Consider the following 18678-nt stretch of genomic DNA (forward strand, 5'->3'; position numbering starts at 1 on the left):
CGACTAGTCTAGTAAATTTAATAATAAGGGTAAATTACACCTATACATCTGAGGTATGCTAAAATAACTATAAGGTGGTCATTGTAGTATCGGTAATTAGACAATTACCCTGAAACATTGTTAGAAATCTTTATTGAAAAAAAAAAAGAAAAAAAAAATAATAATAATAATGCACTGGATAAGTTATTCCGTTAGGGTTCTAACGGACTATTAGTTTTAAGTAGTGGTGGAGACTACATAGAGTTAGATGGTGACATGGCTCTCCTCACATTTCTTAAATTATTATTATTATTTTATATAAAATTTATAAATTTTCTTCTATACTAGCATTAACGCCCATGCAGGAAACAAATATAGTGAATATCGGTATGACTGTAATTACCAATACTATAGGGACCTTAAAGTTATTTTAGCATACTTTCGGGGTGTAGGTGTAATTTACCCTAATAACAATGAACAGACATTGTAAAAGAACATCATTCATTTATTTCTTTACCTAAGTAGTTATTTAATTTAATTTACAGGCACGTCGGAAACCAAGTTCTGATACGGAAAGATATATAAGTTTATTATTTATAGTATTTTGTTACCATTGAAGATGTTTAATCTAGACGGCACGTAACTGAATAACAATCATGATTCATTTCTAACTGAACAACGAAGCAGCACTCGCAGCAACGACGACGACGACAACTAATTTAACATGATCAAAAGCAATCAAGCAATAATTAAAGAACTTAAGAAACACATTTATTGGCAAACTCATGTACCACTTATAGGAAATTATGAATATGGCATTTTTTTCCAGCTTACAGACAGAAAAAGAAAAACAAAAAAAAAAAAAAAAAAAAAAAAAAGAAAACAAAGTTGTTGAACTGTTTCAGACATAGGTATGGAATATACTACAACAATGAATCGATTTCTTGTCAGATATTTCAGGGATCAAGAATTCAAGATAAAAAGCATAGGTAAGAATTCATGCTGCTCATTGCAGCATAAGATTCTTATTAGCTAGCTCCAAAACTACTATATTATATTTTTTAACTGATTCAAAACAATTGAGACAAGTTAGACTAGTTTCGACTTTCGATCAATAGAAACAGTACGCCGTTCGATCCCATGTTAACAAAGTCGGATATAATCTTAGATGTGATCATTAGCTAGTAGAAAAAAGACTTTTTATTACGAGTTGAATTCGCAGCAAATTGTTCGAAATTCGTAGTAAAAGCTTGTTTGCTACGACTTTACTATGATTTTTTTCTCCATAGGAAATATAGGCGTGACAAATACTTTATCGTAAATATGTAATATTATTTATAACAAGATATATCATGAAGCAAATAAATGTACCTATTAATTTCAAATTAGCTCCTTTTACTTGAACCTTTACATGGTAGCAAATAATTATATCTATTATTTACCAAAATCATATTTGTGAAATATCGAGTTAACCTCAAACGAAAAGTGGAACTAACTAAACAGTAAAACATCTATCGTAATTTTTTTTTTCTTCATAAATCCCATAAACCAAATTCTGATAATACTTCTACATTGCGAAATTCTGATAAAACATTCGATCGTAATTGAATACAACTTATTAAATTACTTTGAATGCTGGAAGAAAAAATAATGGTAATTTCGGGCATAAATTCACATGCTCTCCCATTCATTACACCTGTAAATTTAAGAACTTCTCCAATTGTCTTAGCACCGACATGATTTTAACCAATTTTTCATTGTGTAACAATATCCCTTGCTACATACACTTTCGCCAATGAATCGTCAACCTCCTCTTCATCAGTAATAGCAGAAATACAAACACATTCTGCAACAAATTGTTTTGGTATTACACAACAATATATGTGAACACGACTTCCAATCTAGAAAAAAAAAACAAAAACGTAACTCCTCCTCAAATTAAATTTGAATAATTTAATTTTTATTTATAGTTATTCATAATACTAACAACGACCTTTAAATGGATAATCATACCCTAATAGGCTGAAGAAATTCTAACACTCTTTTGATTCATAGGTCTTCGACCGACATTCTCCACCTATAATTTAATTGAAAAAAACAATCGATCACATTTTCGATAGCATAAATATACAATAGTGTATATCCAAGCACATCACGTCATCGTAAATTTCGTAATAGTACTCATGACATAACTCAAGTAAAGGTAAATGTAAAGTAAAAAATTAGTACTTGTTGTTCATCCAAATTAAGAAATATTTCTAATTCAGTTGGTCCTCAGCAAGGTAGATGCAGATGCAGATGCATCTTGAACCTATATAAATTTATATTATGTTAATATACTTTTAAATTTTGGAGTTAATGTCATAATTTTTTTACCTTACCTGAGCATTATGTGACTTGCCCGAATATATTGCAGGAAATTGACTTATTTATAACAATTCCAACTTCTTAGAGAGGTTATTAATCTTCTCCTTCTCCAGGAGCAACGACTCTTTCTCATAAATAAAACCTTCTTTCATTTTTTTATTTTTTCGAAATTTCTTCTTTGAAATCCTTCGTTCTTTCTGACTCCAATTTTTTAGATGTTTCTAAATTAAAAAGTACTTAGGTCTTTCCATCCTACATGCCTTCTCCTCGAAGAAATTGTGCATTGAGCCAATTGTTGCTTAAATTATTGCCATTTTGGAAGCTTGCATTCTTATAGACTAAACTAAGATAATCGACTTCAACTACGTTGTTGATTGGAATATTCAGGTCTTAATTGATAGTATTAAGAATTAAGGTATATATTGGACATTGTGGCCTATATAGAGGTTTAAATTTGTCAATCGAAACTCAAATTTCGCACCTCACAATCTTGCTTTGTGGCCCAAAAGTTGAAGATTAGGAAGGAAATGTTTCTCCTAAATTCACAATTTTTTTAACTTACATAACTAAAATTCTGATTTTGAAACATAGTGGACTAAAACTCTCAACTAGCAAACTTACAGCACTAAAAAACTCATTTTGCCCACTCATAATCGAGGTAACCACTTGTAGACTCCTTTTTCTTGATGCTTTCTATTTAATCCTTTTCTTTTTATCAAAAAAAAAAAAAAAAAAAGAACTAAATTATCCTTCATTACATGTAATACAAAGTTAATTGTAATTGATTTACTTGTTAACTCATTGCAAAAGGCAAGAATAACATTTGAAGCTTATCGTAGAAAATGAGTTCTTGCACATTGTTATTTTTTCCTCTATAATTTTCAATAAATAAAACTAAGTTAGGATTTAAAACGATTAAATATTTTTTCGTTAAACTATATTATCTATGAAAGTTTGAAAATAACTCAAATGATCAATACAAAAATGAGGACGGCTATCGTTCAATCATCGCTCGCTTGTCATTAAATTGCTTCGTCATTGCTCTTCGCTACTAATCGGTCTTGAAGGAGAACGTTCACCTTGTAGTACGAGGCGATCTTTTACGACGAGGATAGCTTTCTTTATATAACTGGACTTGAAAAATGTCAAAATTAAGTTATTTCAAATGGTTATGATTAATATTAATTATTATTATTATTATTATTTTGGGACCTTCTAAATTTTGCTTATTTGACCAAAAAAATGAAAAATAAAATAAAATGAAACTAAGAGACTATATTTAATTGGAAGGAAAAGAAAAAGAATAAACCATATAATATAAAAGCCGACTCGAAATTCCAAAACCGGCTTTGCTTCTTGGGTGGGTTATTTTGTCGAACACCATACGAGCATTCTCAGCACCCATCAATTTCACACCATTCGGCCGCGCACGGCGGACGATCACGGTGGAGCTGGCGGTTTTGTTTCAGTTCGAATCAGAAAAAAATCTCAATCAAACAGCAATTTGCTCCTCCATATAGCTATGGGTATATTCAGGGGCAGCTTCCCGTTCGTAGCTGGATCAGTGTGCGGAATATACATAGCTCAGAATTACAACCTCCCTAACATGAAGAAGGTCGTTTACGAAGCCCTCTTCACCGCCAAACAAGTCGAAGAGAAGTACCGCAAGCCTAAGAAGCCTGGCGACGACGTCGTTTGAGCACTTTTCTCAATTTCGGCGGAATTAAGTTTCAGGTTTTTCCCCCTGCAAATTTCTCTCCCCTTTTTTTTTTTTTTTGCCCCTGAAATTCATGATGGTTTTATGCGTTTAATAGAGGTAATTTGATTTGAATTGTATGAATCGGATTGAAAGAATTAATTGATCAGCTGTGGTTTATCGAGGGGTTTTCATTGCTGTTTGATGTGATACAGAATCGAAATTTTGTCTGAAATTTTTTAGGTAATTAATTCGAGCTAGGGTATGTTCTTCTCTGTGTGGAATTAGGAGCTGAGATATCCGTTTTATCCTCTTGTCGGAATCCGCATTCGTTCGTTTTTTGTCAGCTTGATGTTACGAAATTCATCCATCTTACGGCAGTCGGGTAGTTCATTAGGGTTTCTTTCTTTTCTATTTTGCCCTTAAAGTTTTGATGGTTTAACATAGAGATAGATAGATCCGATTGTATGTATTGGATCGATATAATAATTGATCAGCTACGTGTAACTGGTTTATTGAGGGATTTGACTGACGATTAACTTAATTTAGAGTTTGCTGATCTCGTTTGTTCGTTTGGTGTGCTACTGAGTTCGAAATTTGTGGGAATTTTAGATGCGTTTATTGGAGCTATCAACCATGAGAGTGTAGATTAGCACCTTTTTCAATGTCGTCTCGGATTTCAATTTTTGTACCCTCGTCGAAATCTCTCTTTGCTTAGTTTTTGTCTGCTTAATCTTGTCAATAAAATTCATCCATCTTACGCCAGTCGTCATAGTTCATCGATGGTTTACTTTTTCTCGTTGAAGATGTAATAATGGACAAATTCTTTTACGCTTCTTTGTAGTAAGGCAATATATTTCAGTCTTGGTCACTTTCTGTTCCTTATTTACGATCTGGAGATTTAAGATACGAAGCAACTCGCTTATTTGCAGTAGTTCTATTCTGTTCTTGATGAGCTTCAGCGTGTATTAAGATTCGTGTATCTTTCATCTCGAATTTTCTGAAAATTGACTTCGATGGATTTTTAACAGTTTGCAAAAGGATTCATTATCTCAAAGACGCATACCTGGAGTAATGTGGGGACCGGACGGACTGCCACATGTTTAACTGACCGTTTGTTGACGGTACGATTTTGATAATTAATTGTTGATCTGCTTAGTGTAAAAGATGATCCTTTCTGAAGATTGACCATGTTGATATTATAAACTAGTTGTATATTGATCGAGTTTTAAGCGTGATGATCTTTGTGTATACATTGTTCGTTCGGTACTTGAGAAACAAGATAGTGACAGAACCACTCTCAATTATTCCATGTTGTTTCCTTACTGCATAGTGCATACAATATATACATGCTACTTGTTGATGGTTGGTTTCAAATTTGTGTTCAAGAAAATGCATTTGTAATATGTGTGTGTGTGTGTGCGTGTGTGTGTGTGTGTGTGCGTGTGTGTGTGTGTGTGTCTATATATATATATACACACCATTTTTTTGTGCCAGAAACAGAGTAGAGATCAGAAAAGAAAATGTTAATATCTGCATAGCCATTTCATGTGGTCTTTCCTAGGGGACAATGCAGCTATTGTCCCATGTAAGAACTTATGTTTACATGTAATAAAAGAAACAAAACAAAACAAGGGAATCGCCATATCTTCCCTTTGTCACAATCTCCAAATCAACATCTCCTCGAAATGCAAAACAAAATCTTTCCAACTCGTCGAAGCCAAAAATACCTATCATCACACACAAAAACAAGAAAACCCGAAAGCCAAAACGCCATCCAATATCAAATCATACTTCACGTACATCGTGGGTAGTTCTAGAAACTTCTTCCGAACCCGACCCTCGAATCTTCTCCGCCACCTCAGCCACAACAAGCCTCGTCAGGAGCAAGCCAGCTATTAAGGCAGCAACCATAAGCATAGTAAACACTCCACTCCAGCTCTTAGCCGAGATATAGCCAGTTAATAGTGGTCCAATAGCAGCTCCAATCGAACCGGTTCCATCAATTATAGCAGTAACAGTTGCCAAAGCTCGTGCGTTGCCCTTCAACGAGCTATGTGTTCCTAGGTCAGCTGAAACTGCGGTTGTAATAAGAGCGTAGGGCCCGTTCACGAATACTCCCGTTATAATCATGAGTATGATGTTTATGGTCATGGATATATGGCCATAGCTTCTGTACAAGAAGAGAGCTGGTATAGAGCAGTACATGAAGCTTGCAGCTGTTATCGCTCTAGCGTCCAAACGGTCGGAGATGTGTCCAGCTAGGATTCCTCCGACCACACCTCCCACATCAAATAGTGTCGACAAGTTTCCGGATTCTTCATCTGTTAAGTACCTCCCGTTTATAGCTGCCGACGGAAGTTACGAACGTATAAGAAGCACATAAACAATTATATGATTAAAAAAACTTGTAAAAATATGTACCTGTGTGGCTTATGTAGAAAGGAAGCCAGTATAAGAATGTATAGGCCACCAATTTAGCGAAGAAAAGGCACAACGCAAAAGGGGCAACCCCGGGAATCTTCCACGCCTTTAGAAACCCGACGGGTTCGTGTCGCACTGATTTTTGTTTCATCAAAGGTTCTCTACTCATTTCCTCCCATGTTTTCTTTGGGTGAACGTCGTCTAAAACGGCGTCCACAGATTCCGGAGTCACCGGTAACAAAAGGAACACCACCAACGCGACCAAAATAATAAGCAAACCCGGAACAAACATCGACCAACCCCATCCATACTTCAATAGAATCGAAGCAGCAACAGAACCGATAATATTACCGAAAGATGTATGAGAGTTCCAAACGCCCATTATAAGTCCTCTCTTCTTTTTCCCGAACCAATTACCAACAACCGCAATAACCGACGGCCAACCGGTGGATTGGAACAATCCAGCAAACATTTGAACTATCAAATAGTAATAGAAGATATGAATGTTTGCCCAATACCCGATCCCGAACAGAGCGGTGAAAATTCCCGTCCCGACCATTCCTATGGTGAGGAATACTCGAAGATCCATTCTATCTCCAATATGGCCCGAAAAATACATTCCCACTGCGTAAACAAAAAGGAAAGACACGTCGAGCTCACCGAGCAATGCCGTTCCATCTGGACCGTTGAAAGGTATCCAGCCTTTCCTCTTCAGTGATGGATGGTCAGGATTTGCGCGTCTCGTATATAGGTTCGATGATTGGGGGTCGAGGGCACTCTTGACGATGCTCGTGGTTTTTCGAGTGGTGTGGTAGGATAGGTAGGCGAAAAATGTTATCGATAAGACAATGGCTTGATATGTCTTGTAAGAAATTGGAGAACCTCTTTTGTACTCGATGTACCGGATTCCGAGAGGCTTTACTTCCGCCTCCGGGGCTTCGTCTTCCATCGAAGCCATGAATTGCTTGTGAAGCAAGTTTCTCTGTAAATAAAACAAATAACCATGAATTAGATTATAAAGTGAAGAAAGCATCAAACAGTACAGTTGTAGCTAAAGAAAATATTTACCTTTTATTTTTTATTTGTTTAAAGAACAAAGAATTGTCTGATAAAGGTAGTTCCTTGATCAGCTATTTAAAGGTGATGCTTGTAGAAAGGGTCAGTTGTGGATTTCCAGAATTGTCCCTCTCAAATTTGACTTAGATGACTCGATTGACATATTTGCCCTCAGAGGTGTTTTTTTTTTTTAATTCATGTTTTTGACTTGGATATTATATATAAATAAAGTTATGAACAACCATATCCACAAACCTATAATAATGCTAATATGTTTTTATTGTTGAAAATTTCCTAAATATTCCTTAAAGTGCAAAAATGAATAAAGGAATAAATACTTTTATCAGGAGTATTTACTTATATATTTCACTATGATTACATATAATATTATATATAAGTAAATACTATGATTACATATATATATATATATATATATATATATATATTTGATCTTGTATAATTTGGGAAGAAAAAGAAATTCACAGACATGCTACAATTGTCAAAGAATGATGTTATTAAATATTGTTGACAAATGCTTTTGGAGTATCTTTTAAGAATATGCTTTTATTTATCCTAAAAGATGTGATAACATGATATAGTTAGATTGTGTCATCAGCTACAATTGTAGAGTATGTATTCATACTGCCAGCTTAGCTCCAAATCAACATTATATATTTATATGATATCGTGTTTCTTTATATATATAAAAATAATAAATTCTTTTGTAGGTTAGGATCATTGAACATCTCATCGAAACACGACCTCGATCGATGTACCGCGGCCAAATGTTAACTTAATTTCAAAACACTTGATGGCCCTCCAAGAAGGGTCGTTCAATAAAGGGACAAGGTTGAAAGGTATTACCATTTACTAGGGCTGGCAATCGGGCCATGTGAGCCGAGCTTGGGTCGGCTCAAGCTCACATACCATCAGACTTCGTTCACATACCATCGGGTCTCATTGTTATAGGCTCAAGCTCGGCTCATGTATTTTTTCGAATTTCGGGTTTATATCGGCCCCATTACGATATAATTGTAATGAGTAAAAAAAAATTATAAAAACATGTAATAAACAAGATTTACCTTCATTGAAGCCAAAACTTAAACGATATTTGCAAGTTATTAGAAAAACTTAAAAACAAGACCAAAAGAAGTATAAAGATTAGTTACTCTTGTTATTGGAAATGTTTTATATTCTCAAATCTCGGTGATAAATTTCAGCAATTAGATATCGATGTATTTTTTGCATTTGATCCATATTTTACTTATTGTCACCGCCACCGCCATTGCTACCACTTAATTCATTTTATTTTGCAAAATAAAATAATTTTATACGGTCGTAACTTGTATAGTTGTATGTTGTCATAGCATTACAATAATAAATATATTATATATTTTATTATTAACCTAATCGGTCGGGCCTTATTCTGGTTGAGCCATAGTAGGCTCAAACTCGGCTCATAAATAAGTCGGGTTTAATAAAATGGCTCAAGCTCGGCCCGGCGCACCAAAAAGTAGGCTCGGCTCAATTGCCGGTCCTGCCATTTACCAAGAAATGGAACCACGGTTTCTTGAATTATACACATTAATAGAGTTAATTATCTGAATAGGGTTAACACATTAATAGAGTTAATTATCTGAATAGGGTTATTATACACGAGATGTAGGTATACCAATGCACCTATATAGTTGGCTGCAAGTTCCTTCATTACCCAAAAAAAAAAAAATCTGAATAAAGAAAAAGTTAGAAAGACAATTTTTGAAACGATTATATTCGAGTAGAGATTAATTTTGAAGAAATTGCTAAAATTATGTCCACATTTGAATTCCGTCGTTCGGATTCGGGTACATAACATCCAGACTCAATCGCTTCCATGTGTTTGGGGTGCGACGCCTAGGGGATGCCTGAAAATTAAGTTTTTTGTTGCGGCGTTGCTCGAGTTGACAGGTTTTTGGGCGGCTAAATGCGGAAGAATGTCAAGCTTTTTCGGCTCTTTGAACTTCAACATTCTAAGCTTCAGGGATCGAGGACGGATGTGGTGGAAGATGATAGCATGACAGTGATCAACGCTCTCGAAGTCAATGTTGCTTCTTAGTTCGTTTAATTCTTGCAATTTTTCTTTTATTAGACTTTCCGGTTACGCATTACCTTGGCTCATTGCCAAGCTACTCGATTTGATTTAAGTTGTACCGAAGGATCTATCCTTTGGCATTGATTAAAGTGTAAGATCTCGTAAGCGCAACAAACCCGATAAAGATAGCTTAATTAAATCCTCAATAGAAGATAAAAACATCAAACTTCATTTAACAAAAGCTTTCATTTCATCAACTAAAAAAGACTAACCATCTAAAACAAAAAAAGGCTCCAACTTCAAAAAACCAAACCATTCATTCACTCAACATTGACATGGAAAACATCAGTCCTCTCTTCTTCCTTAATCTTGGGCACAAACACTTTCAGAACGCCGTTTTTAATCTCCGCCTTAATCTCACTGGTCTTGTACAGTTTCTCCGGCAGATCGATCCTGCTAGTGTACCTCCTTCCGCCGCCTTCCTCCTCCTCGAATTCCTTCTTGCCCTCGCCTCTGATTACCAGTGTGTTCTGCTCCACCGACACTTTCACATCTTCTTTGCCGAATCCCGGCATATCCATACGCAGATGGAGACCTTCGGCGGTTTCTCTGGCATCCCAGTTCCGGCGAATGCTCGTAGTCACAGGCGATTCCATGAATTTATCCATCATGTTCAGAATTTGGCTTAGGCTGCTTCTTGTGGGGAAAGGACCAAATGCATCTGCATTTACACAGAATTCAGAATTGTATTTTGCTAATTAAGTGACTAATTAAGTGATTAATTAAGCGAAAACACTTCAATTAGCGTATTCATCGGAGATTCGGAAATCGTGTTAGTTAAGGATCAAAATCGTCGAAACAAATTGGGGGAAAAACAGAGGTTTATTGCAGAATTGCACGATACAAACCCTACGGCTGACTGAATTAACATGCGGAGATTTATAAATTAAAAAAAAAAAAAAAAAAAATTGAGTGAGTGAGTGAAGAGGAGAGAAAGAGTACCGGAGAAGGGGGAGAAGATGCGGCGATCGGGGCGGCGATCGACGTCGACGTCGCGGTCGTCGCTCTCGTACTCGCGGACGGCGTTGGTGTTGAAGCGGCGGTAGGAAGCCGGCTGAGACACGGCGGCGGCGGCCGATGGACGGAGTGACCTGGAGATGAGGTTGGATGACGAGATCAGCCTCTTCAGAGCGAGAGAAGACGCCATTGTAGGTGATGAGATATTTTTGGTTGAAAGCTTGGAGAAGACGAAAAGTAGAGTGAGGTTTTGTGAGGGTTTTACGATAACTGAGAGCACGTGATTTGCAGGTGAGTGAGGATCAGCTGAATTTATAGTGAGAGGAGAGAGAGAGAGAGAGAGAGTGTGTAGAAGGTGCGAGAGTGGGGATTAGGATTTTCGAGAAGGTTCGCGACAAAACGATAAACTGAAGTCATGCTTTGGGCCAAGTACGGAAACATTGGGCCTGTAATTGTGACTCGATTTGTATTCAGAATAAGTTGTTCTAGTGACCAGTGTAAGTCAATATCTCGATATTTATCACGATACGATATAGTTTCTATAGAATTGATATAATTCGGCACCTGTATTGTTTGTGATCAAATACCGCAAATATCGTTCGATATTGCGAAACGATACGATATGTGCGACACTTGTTTTGGAGATGATTTTGTCGATTTTCAACACAATATCGTATCGTGGTTTGGTCGTAGTTCAACATATTGGGGCGTTTTGTGTGATTTTCAACATATTTTTTAGTAACATCTGTGTGTTTTTTATTTATTTTTTTAACTTTTTTTGTTTCTTTTATTAAGGAAAAGCGAAAGAAACGCTTTAGATAAATTTATTTTTTCTCCAAATAAAAACCAATAAATTTGTTATTTTCTTTTCTTTTTGAGTCCAAAACCAATAAATTTTGTTGAACGTCACATAAATCAAAAGCAATTCATATTAGCAAATGTAATAAAATCGACAATAGAATTTTTAAAAATTATGTCGTTTGTCTTAGTTAATAATTTAATATTGAAACTTTAATTTAAATGCATTTTGAATGAATGGTTTGACTTTAAAATATTATATTTTGCATATTTATTGCATTTTTATTATATGATATATATTTTGTACTATTTTTAATAGTTAGTAAAATATATTACGATACGATAAATGATGTGATACGGTATATGGAAGAAAACCATACACAATATATTTCCGATATGATAACCATGCTAGTGACTAACCTGGCTTTTAATCATATTAACATTCTCATTATCTTTAGTTCTCTATAAAGAATTTTTTTTTTGTTAAAGTTTTCATATTTTCCAAAAAATAATTTCGAAAACTTGTCTAACTACCCTTTTAATATCTCAAGACTAAAAATGAATCTTCTAACGAGAGTATCAAAATGGGTAACTACTTTGATATTTCATTCATTTGTATGCAAAAATATTTTTGAAAATTGAGTTATCAAAAAATTAACCATCTAAACATCCAATCACAAACCGACATGTTACAATTACAAAAAATAAAAATAAACCAATGACTTCTAATTGATAATTAATCTAATAACCATGGTTAGGCAACAGCTTGGTCAACATAACCCACCGGAGCCGTAGCAAAAGTGAGGCTCTTCGTAAGGCAATTGTGATTTGCTTGTTGACTCGAACAATTGTAGATCTATCCATGACCAAAATGAAACTTTAGCGAAACTAATATTAAATTTATCGAATAATTTCGTTGTAACTATATCGTAGGCCTGAATTAATTCGAATAATGTCAATCCAAAAATGTTATTAGTCGTCATAGATAAATTAGCCAAACAAAACTAATAAACAACTGAACCAACCAACCCAATGCTATTAAAATTTTGTGAAACGAGTGATTTTCGTTACCGTCAGTCATAGTGCAACCAAAACTTCCGACTGGCGCCGCCATTAACACATGGCCAACAATATGTTACAGTAGAGACTGAGTAGAGTTGTTTTGATCGATCACAAACTCGTCCTAATTTTTACTGCAAGAAATATTCCTAACGCAAAAAAAAACATATAAAAAAATCAACTACTTCATACAACATCGATTATAATGAGTTGATTTATTTCTTTCAATATTTTTTTTTTCGACTACAAACAAATTTACTTGCACCACTGTGTCCAAGACCACCACACCTTCAAATTACGAGAAAAGAAAAGTTACCGGAACATCATCCAGCAATCTTGAAATATGACCCTTATGCGGGGTAAGTTTCATTTTTTTTCTTTTCTAATTTTCCCAAAACTGGGTGCGATGCTCCACTGCTGATCGAGACCTGAATAATAGCTTCAAGGAACAAAGGAAGAAGAATGCGACAATTTTTTGTCATACTCTCAACACCAGAACAAGGAAACTATTTGATTCCGACCTATATCTATTTCACATAAATCCCGATTCAAACTACAATAGAATTTTAACTGTGACAGTTGTAAGACTAGGTACTAAACTTGCTATAATTCCATTATTTATAGTCATGATACATGCATAGATTAAATTCTCTGTCCATTAGAGATGAAAAAACAAATCAGGTAAGAAAGATTTACCCCCACCGATCAACAGCTTCACGGCATATCTACATGAGATCTTATTTCTGTATTTACTCACTTCCCCAAATAAGCAACAATCACAAGCAAGAATTCACATTTGCACGACCTGAGTTACCAAAGAGAGGAGGAAAACAGATTCGCACGAACAAACCAAATTCTAGTACCAAGAAGGATGATAAACCGACTTTTGAGCCATTCAAATTTCAAACAGTCGAAACCAAAACTTTGAATAGACGATAAGTTACCTACCTCAATCTTTTCTCCTGTAATAATATTGGTGATAGGAGATGGTATAGTAGTAGTAGTCTCAATACAGCTGTGAGAACAGAAAACCAACTTTTACTCAACTTAATGACAACACAACTTTTTCAAGACTCCAAAATCACATACATTATAAACTTAATGGTTTACGAGAAAGTGTCTACCTCTTCAGAATTCAGATATATTTCTACACATTCCTCTCTCTCTATTTAGGGGCGAATTGGACTCCTCGATGACCTCCTTCGACTATTATGCCTGTGAGGAGAGCGTGACCTGCTTCTTTCACGTTCTCTGTATCTATCCCTACTGCCTTCTCTTCCATTACTCGAACCGCTGTTTCTCCTATCTGCTCCTCTTCCCAATTCTCGGCTCCCTCTACCATTCCTTTCGCGAGATCTGCCATGATCACGATACCTGTCCCTGTCAGCAGAATCGCTTCTCCTGTTTCTGCTCTCGAGCTCTTTTTCTCGCAGCTTCCTTCGCTCTTCGGCTTCTTTCTCCCTAGCCAATCTTTCATCCTCTCTTGCCTTCTCCTTAGCTTCCTGCAAATTGTATATATTATCAAAACCCCATTTGGGTCGATCGATGTGACTGATAAGACTCGTTGAATTGATTAGAATTACATTGTTCATGTTGATTTAATATGTGATTGCGCTGTTCTTGCATTGGAATATTCATATATAATTTGATAGGGGTTGAGTTCTGGACTAAGAATCCTTCATATGCCTGATTAAAAATCCGGGCCCATTTCTTATCATGATCTTGAAACCTAACAAAGCTTGATTCTATTGTCTATCATCCTAATAATAATTACCAAAAAGCAAATCAAAATAAAGATGCAACTTTTTTTGAACGATACCTTGTACTCGGCCAGAAATTCACGGACCATGCCATAACCCATATGCTGCTTCCCAGTTACATGTGACTGAGTTCTCTCTGCAGCATCATTCGCTACTAAAAACGAACCACATATTTCACATAGTGCCATTTTTTTCTCCTGTGCAACCAGCAACAGTTTATCCGGCTGTGGTGGCTGAGTTAAGGCTGTCTTCTCGATATTAAGAAGTTCCACCTGAAAAACAAAGCGGCCATACTCAGGTACAGTTAACAGTTTAGTATAATTCAAAACCATTACTGAGTGAACAGATAAAAAACAAACCTTCCGCATAAGTGCCTCCGCTTCATCGACCTTTCCTGCTTCACCAAGAGACTCAACTTGCTCAAGTAGGTTCTTTATCTTCTCCTCCAGCACTGACAACTGCTCGGCCTTTTCAGCTGAAATTGGAGGGGGAGGGGGGACTTCGACATCTTGTGCAAGGCGCTCACGGCCACGCCTAACTCTTCGATCTAAATCTGAAACCTGAAAAAAGAACATTGTGTGTGTATTGTTGGACAATTTGTTTTATTAACTGAAAAAATTAACTTAATACTGCTTGAAGATGAAAACTTACCAGCCTTTCACAGAACTGAGATAATTCAGCTTCAAACTTAGGAACATATGAATCATGCCTGGGGGACTCCTCAAAACTACAGAGAGAAACAACACAATGTCAATAAATTTTGAAATGAGCTTAGATATGTATGATACTAATATACTGATTTTTCAGGGTCTCAAGTTAATGTACTTGGTACTTTCAGATCACAACTGTTAAGTTATCAAATGGCTTAAAAAGGAACTGAAAAAAGTCCTTTCTGAATATTATATGACGGCCATCTAGACTAGAAGTTAAGAATGGCACAAAAGGGAAAGAGGGATGCAGCATATAAGATGTAGTGTAGGGGAATACTCAAAACTAAACACAGAAACAACTAAACAGCTTGCCAAATTTGATATGTTTCAACATATATAAAGCTTCTCCTAAGTAAGTAACACATGTTCCCACATAAACAAAATATATCCTAACATAAATAATTTATAACGCAACATAAATAAATCCTAGTACAATCCTAATCCAAGCACAAATGCTTCAAAATAAGAATGATGTCGTTAAAATCAAGGATTTTACTAAAATTTTAAGGATTCTAGACTTGGATCGGAACTGAATTAGGATGAAGTTTTTTCGGCCGGACCCAATTGTTTTTCTTCATGTAACAATCAATGATGAAATCTAAAAATACTGGTGAAGGGAAGGCAAAATGACACAAACGAGAGTGCAGATTGGAATCAACTATCAACTTGAAGTTGATGATAGTTTATCAGTTCTTTAACCCTTTAACTTATGTTCAGATGTTTTACTTAAGTTGAGACATGTTTTATTTATGTCCGGAGATGTTTTATATATGTTGAAAAAAGTAATATTTGAGATGGTATTTACAGGGTACGTAAAATTGTACGATTTCACAATCAAGAATGTACGATTCATTTTTTATATTTACTTTAAATATCAATTTTGACTACCATAAATGGCATCATAAATCTTATGCCAAAAGATATTCTACATTGAAGTTCTTATCTTTATATGCATGCAATGATGAAAGGGAACAGGAACAACAAATGGGAGTTCTAAACTAATGTCATCACAAAGACCACAATACGATCATATATTATCTCTACAGAGTTTCTAATGCTGAACTTGCATCGAACCTCTTAAAAGATGTGGTGCATGCCATTTTGGAGAATCAATATGAAGAAATTAAAATGTTACTAAAGCATGTAAAGTGAGACACTTGAATACCAATATTATCATGGATCTATAGAAGGAATGCAAATCGAAAAGACAGAATTGCGGGATAAGGTACAACTTTCCAATCTCAGAAGAATACAGAAACAAAAACTGCGTCAAAAAGATTATCTTTCCATTTCAAGTCGAAAATTAAGTAAAAAGACAGCTTAAGAAGAACTTATTACCTTTCCTTCAACTTCGGATCATGAATTTTTGGGCATACCCCTGATGCAAAAAAAAATGCAACAAAGACTATCAAAAATCAAATAGCAGGTAGAAAGCCATTGAAAATTGCTTAAAAGTAAACTACGTGATTAAAAAGCCTGATTCTTTCATAACCCATTAATAAACCTTCAACAACAGAGATGTTAAATAATGAATATAATCGAAGGAAAGGAATCAAGAGATTACCTAGATCACTCCGAGTGTTGACAAACAAATCATGGGGACAGAATCGAACCATATAGCATCCACAAACATCCTTATCATCCCATTTAATTTCCCGGTGCCCTTTTCTTTCTTCTTCAGTCAAATTCCGTGCTGCGGGAATCATATCAACAAACCAGTGTCTTATAAATCATTCACTCGGCAACATCCAAAATCACAGTATACAAATGAAACAGAGAATCATATGATTATAACAAATTTGCATGCACTACTACAATATGCCAATTTAGACATCGTCTGCTGAAATTGTAAATTGTGAGGCAACAACAACAAAAAGATGCGAAATTAACGAGCAATAATCTAACGACAGAAACAATATTGAAAATCAAAAAAATTATAAAAAAATAACCGCAAACTCGAACGAAAAGAAACCCCCGAATTAAGATTGGGAAATTTAAGGGTTTAAAGGGCGGAATTGATGCAAACCTGAGCCCATGAGTTCATCGAGCAAAGCCCTCTGAGCATCCATCTTTTTGAAATTAGTCGGCTGCTGAAGCTCGAATCAATGATAATCCGCAATAACAATAACGTTAACGAGTCAAAATTTCGATACAATTGCAATGAGAAACCCTAGGATTTTAATTGGGGGCGGATTTTGTAGTGAATACGATAAACCAAACGCTGTGCTGAAGTGGAGTTAGGGTTTTATTGCTTGGTTAAACTATATTCCTTAGCCCAACCACCAAGCGTTAGATATAACAGAGCTCATATATGAAATTGTGTTTTGGACAAGTACAACTTAGATATAATTACTTAATAATAATAATAATTAATATTTTCGTAAGTCAATTAATTATATATATTTTTAATGATTTTACATTAAACTATATAACTTATAAAAACAACTTTGACATAATTTTGTGGTTATAACTTATAAGTACATAAGTAACATATTTGTAAAATTGAGTAATGTTGTTTTACAATATTTGGATGCAGAATTCAAGCATGTGGGTGGAAAATCAGACGAAACGGGGTGGAATTACGCTTTCCAATTTGTCGCAAGTAGATGTTCAATTCCACTTAAATTCCCAAAAAATAGTTTGGAGATCGAAAATTTTAGAATTTAGAATAAAAAAGAACTTGTTCCATAATAGGAATCGAATCGACACGAAATGCATATGTCAGGATATTAGATGTGTGCGTCAAGTCATTAAATGTGCGTGTTAGGACCCCGAGCTCGGAGTTCGGCTCTCTCGTTCGAATACATTATGGACAATTCGCTAGATCGAGAGTCCGGCTCGCTCGACTGAGTGGGCTTCCTCATTGGGCCTGGCGAATTGGTTTTTGCCTTAGAAAACCTTCATGGAGCTTTAGGGGATGTTTGGTTATGTTTCCAAAACGAATTTCTAGTTTTCAAAATTTCTGATGGAAAAAGTAGATTATTGGTTTTTGTGTAGAAAATGGGAATATGTTTGGATGAAGGTGTGTTTTTAGTTTTATGTAGGTGTAGAAATGAGAATATGTTTGGTTGTGGTGAATTTTCTCTACGAAAGTACGTGCAAAAGTAGAATATAATAATTGATGATGATGATAGTGATGATGATGATAATAATAATAATAATAATAATAATAATAATAATAATAATAATAATAATAATAATAATAATAATAATAATAATAATTATTATTATTATTATTATTATTATTATTATTATTATTATTATTATTATTATTATTATTTTATTATTATTATTATTATTATTATTGTTGTTGTTGTTGTTTATATTCTTATATTATTATAATTATTATAATTATTATTATTTTATTATTTTGGTGCTGAATTCATCTCTCTCGTTGTGTGTGGGGTGGGGTTTTTTTCTAGAAATTTGAATCTGAGTAGTAGATTATTATTATTATTATTATTATTATTATTATTATTATTATTATTATTATTATTATTATTATTATTATTATTATTATTATTATTATTATTATTATTATTATTATTATTATTATTATTATTATTATATTATTATTATTATTATTATTATTATTATTATATTATTATTATTATTATTATTATTATTATTATTATTATTATTATTATTATTATTATTATTATTATTATTATTATTATTATTATTATTATTATTATTATTATTATTATTTTTAGTAGTAGATAGAGAAATTGTGAGGAAAGA

At 34.4% G+C, this 18678-nt stretch overlaps 4 protein-coding genes across 7 annotated transcripts; 1 reads left to right on the plus strand and 3 right to left on the minus strand.

The window, feature by feature from the left end:
- Positions 1 to 3642: 3642 nt before the first annotated feature.
- On the plus strand, positions 3643 to 5349 carry LOC105964800 (uncharacterized). 2 transcript variants are annotated; one of them, XM_088819727.1, is made up of 3 exons: positions 3643 to 3833; positions 3867 to 4080; positions 5074 to 5349. In XM_088819727.1, exon 2 carries the CDS (start codon positions 3869 to 3871, stop codon positions 4043 to 4045), a length of 177 nt encoding a protein of 58 aa, XP_088675853.1. In that variant the 5' UTR covers positions 3643 to 3833; positions 3867 to 3868; the 3' UTR covers positions 4046 to 4080; positions 5074 to 5349. The 2 variants fall into 2 exon arrangements, with proteins under 2 accessions (XP_088675853.1, XP_012844762.2); XM_012989308.2 differs by having other exon boundaries at positions 3644 to 4080.
- Positions 5350 to 5553: 204 nt separating this feature from the next.
- Positions 5554 to 7606, minus strand: LOC105964799 (putative glycerol-3-phosphate transporter 1). The gene is made up of 3 exons (XM_012989307.2): positions 7535 to 7606; positions 6467 to 7448; positions 5554 to 6390 (listed from the first exon to the last, which is right to left on the minus strand). The coding sequence occupies exons 2-3, from the start codon at positions 7422 to 7424 to the stop codon at positions 5831 to 5833; spliced, it is 1518 nt and encodes a 505-aa protein (XP_012844761.2). The 5' UTR covers positions 7425 to 7448; positions 7535 to 7606; the 3' UTR covers positions 5554 to 5830.
- A 2195-nt stretch (positions 7607 to 9801) lies between these two features.
- Positions 9802 to 10905, minus strand: LOC105964778 (heat shock 22 kDa protein, mitochondrial). The gene is made up of 2 exons (XM_012989283.2): positions 10596 to 10905; positions 9802 to 10314 (listed from the first exon to the last, which is right to left on the minus strand). Exons 1-2 carry the CDS (start codon positions 10798 to 10800, stop codon positions 9914 to 9916), a joined length of 606 nt encoding a protein of 201 aa, XP_012844737.1. The 5' UTR covers positions 10801 to 10905; the 3' UTR covers positions 9802 to 9913.
- Positions 10906 to 12036: 1131 nt separating this feature from the next.
- On the minus strand, positions 12037 to 17278 carry LOC105964798 (LUC7 N terminus domain-containing protein). 3 transcript variants are annotated; one of them, XR_016031774.1, is made up of 9 exons: positions 16964 to 17248; positions 16502 to 16630; positions 16276 to 16315; positions 14879 to 14954; positions 14587 to 14787; positions 14287 to 14499; positions 13592 to 13969; positions 13416 to 13482; positions 12037 to 13272 (listed from the first exon to the last, which is right to left on the minus strand). XR_016031774.1 is itself a non-coding variant. In XM_012989305.2 (8 exons), exons 1-7 carry the CDS (start codon positions 17004 to 17006, stop codon positions 13637 to 13639), a joined length of 1035 nt encoding a protein of 344 aa, XP_012844759.1. In that variant the 5' UTR covers positions 17007 to 17278; the 3' UTR covers positions 13368 to 13482; positions 13592 to 13636. The 3 variants fall into 3 exon arrangements, 2 of the variants coding, with proteins under 2 accessions (XP_012844759.1, XP_012844758.1); XM_012989305.2 differs by lacking the exon at positions 12037 to 13272 and having other exon boundaries at positions 13368 to 13482; positions 16964 to 17278; XM_012989304.2 differs by lacking the exon at positions 12037 to 13272 and having other exon boundaries at positions 13368 to 13969; positions 16964 to 17263.
- Between the last annotated feature and the right edge of the window lie 1400 nt (positions 17279 to 18678).

The sequence above is a fragment of the Erythranthe guttata genome, chromosome 6 (genome assembly GCF_056151865.1).
Source record: "Erythranthe guttata isolate IM_541 chromosome 6, IM_541, whole genome shotgun sequence".
NCBI classification, from domain to species: Eukaryota; Viridiplantae; Streptophyta; class Magnoliopsida; order Lamiales; family Phrymaceae; genus Erythranthe; species Erythranthe guttata.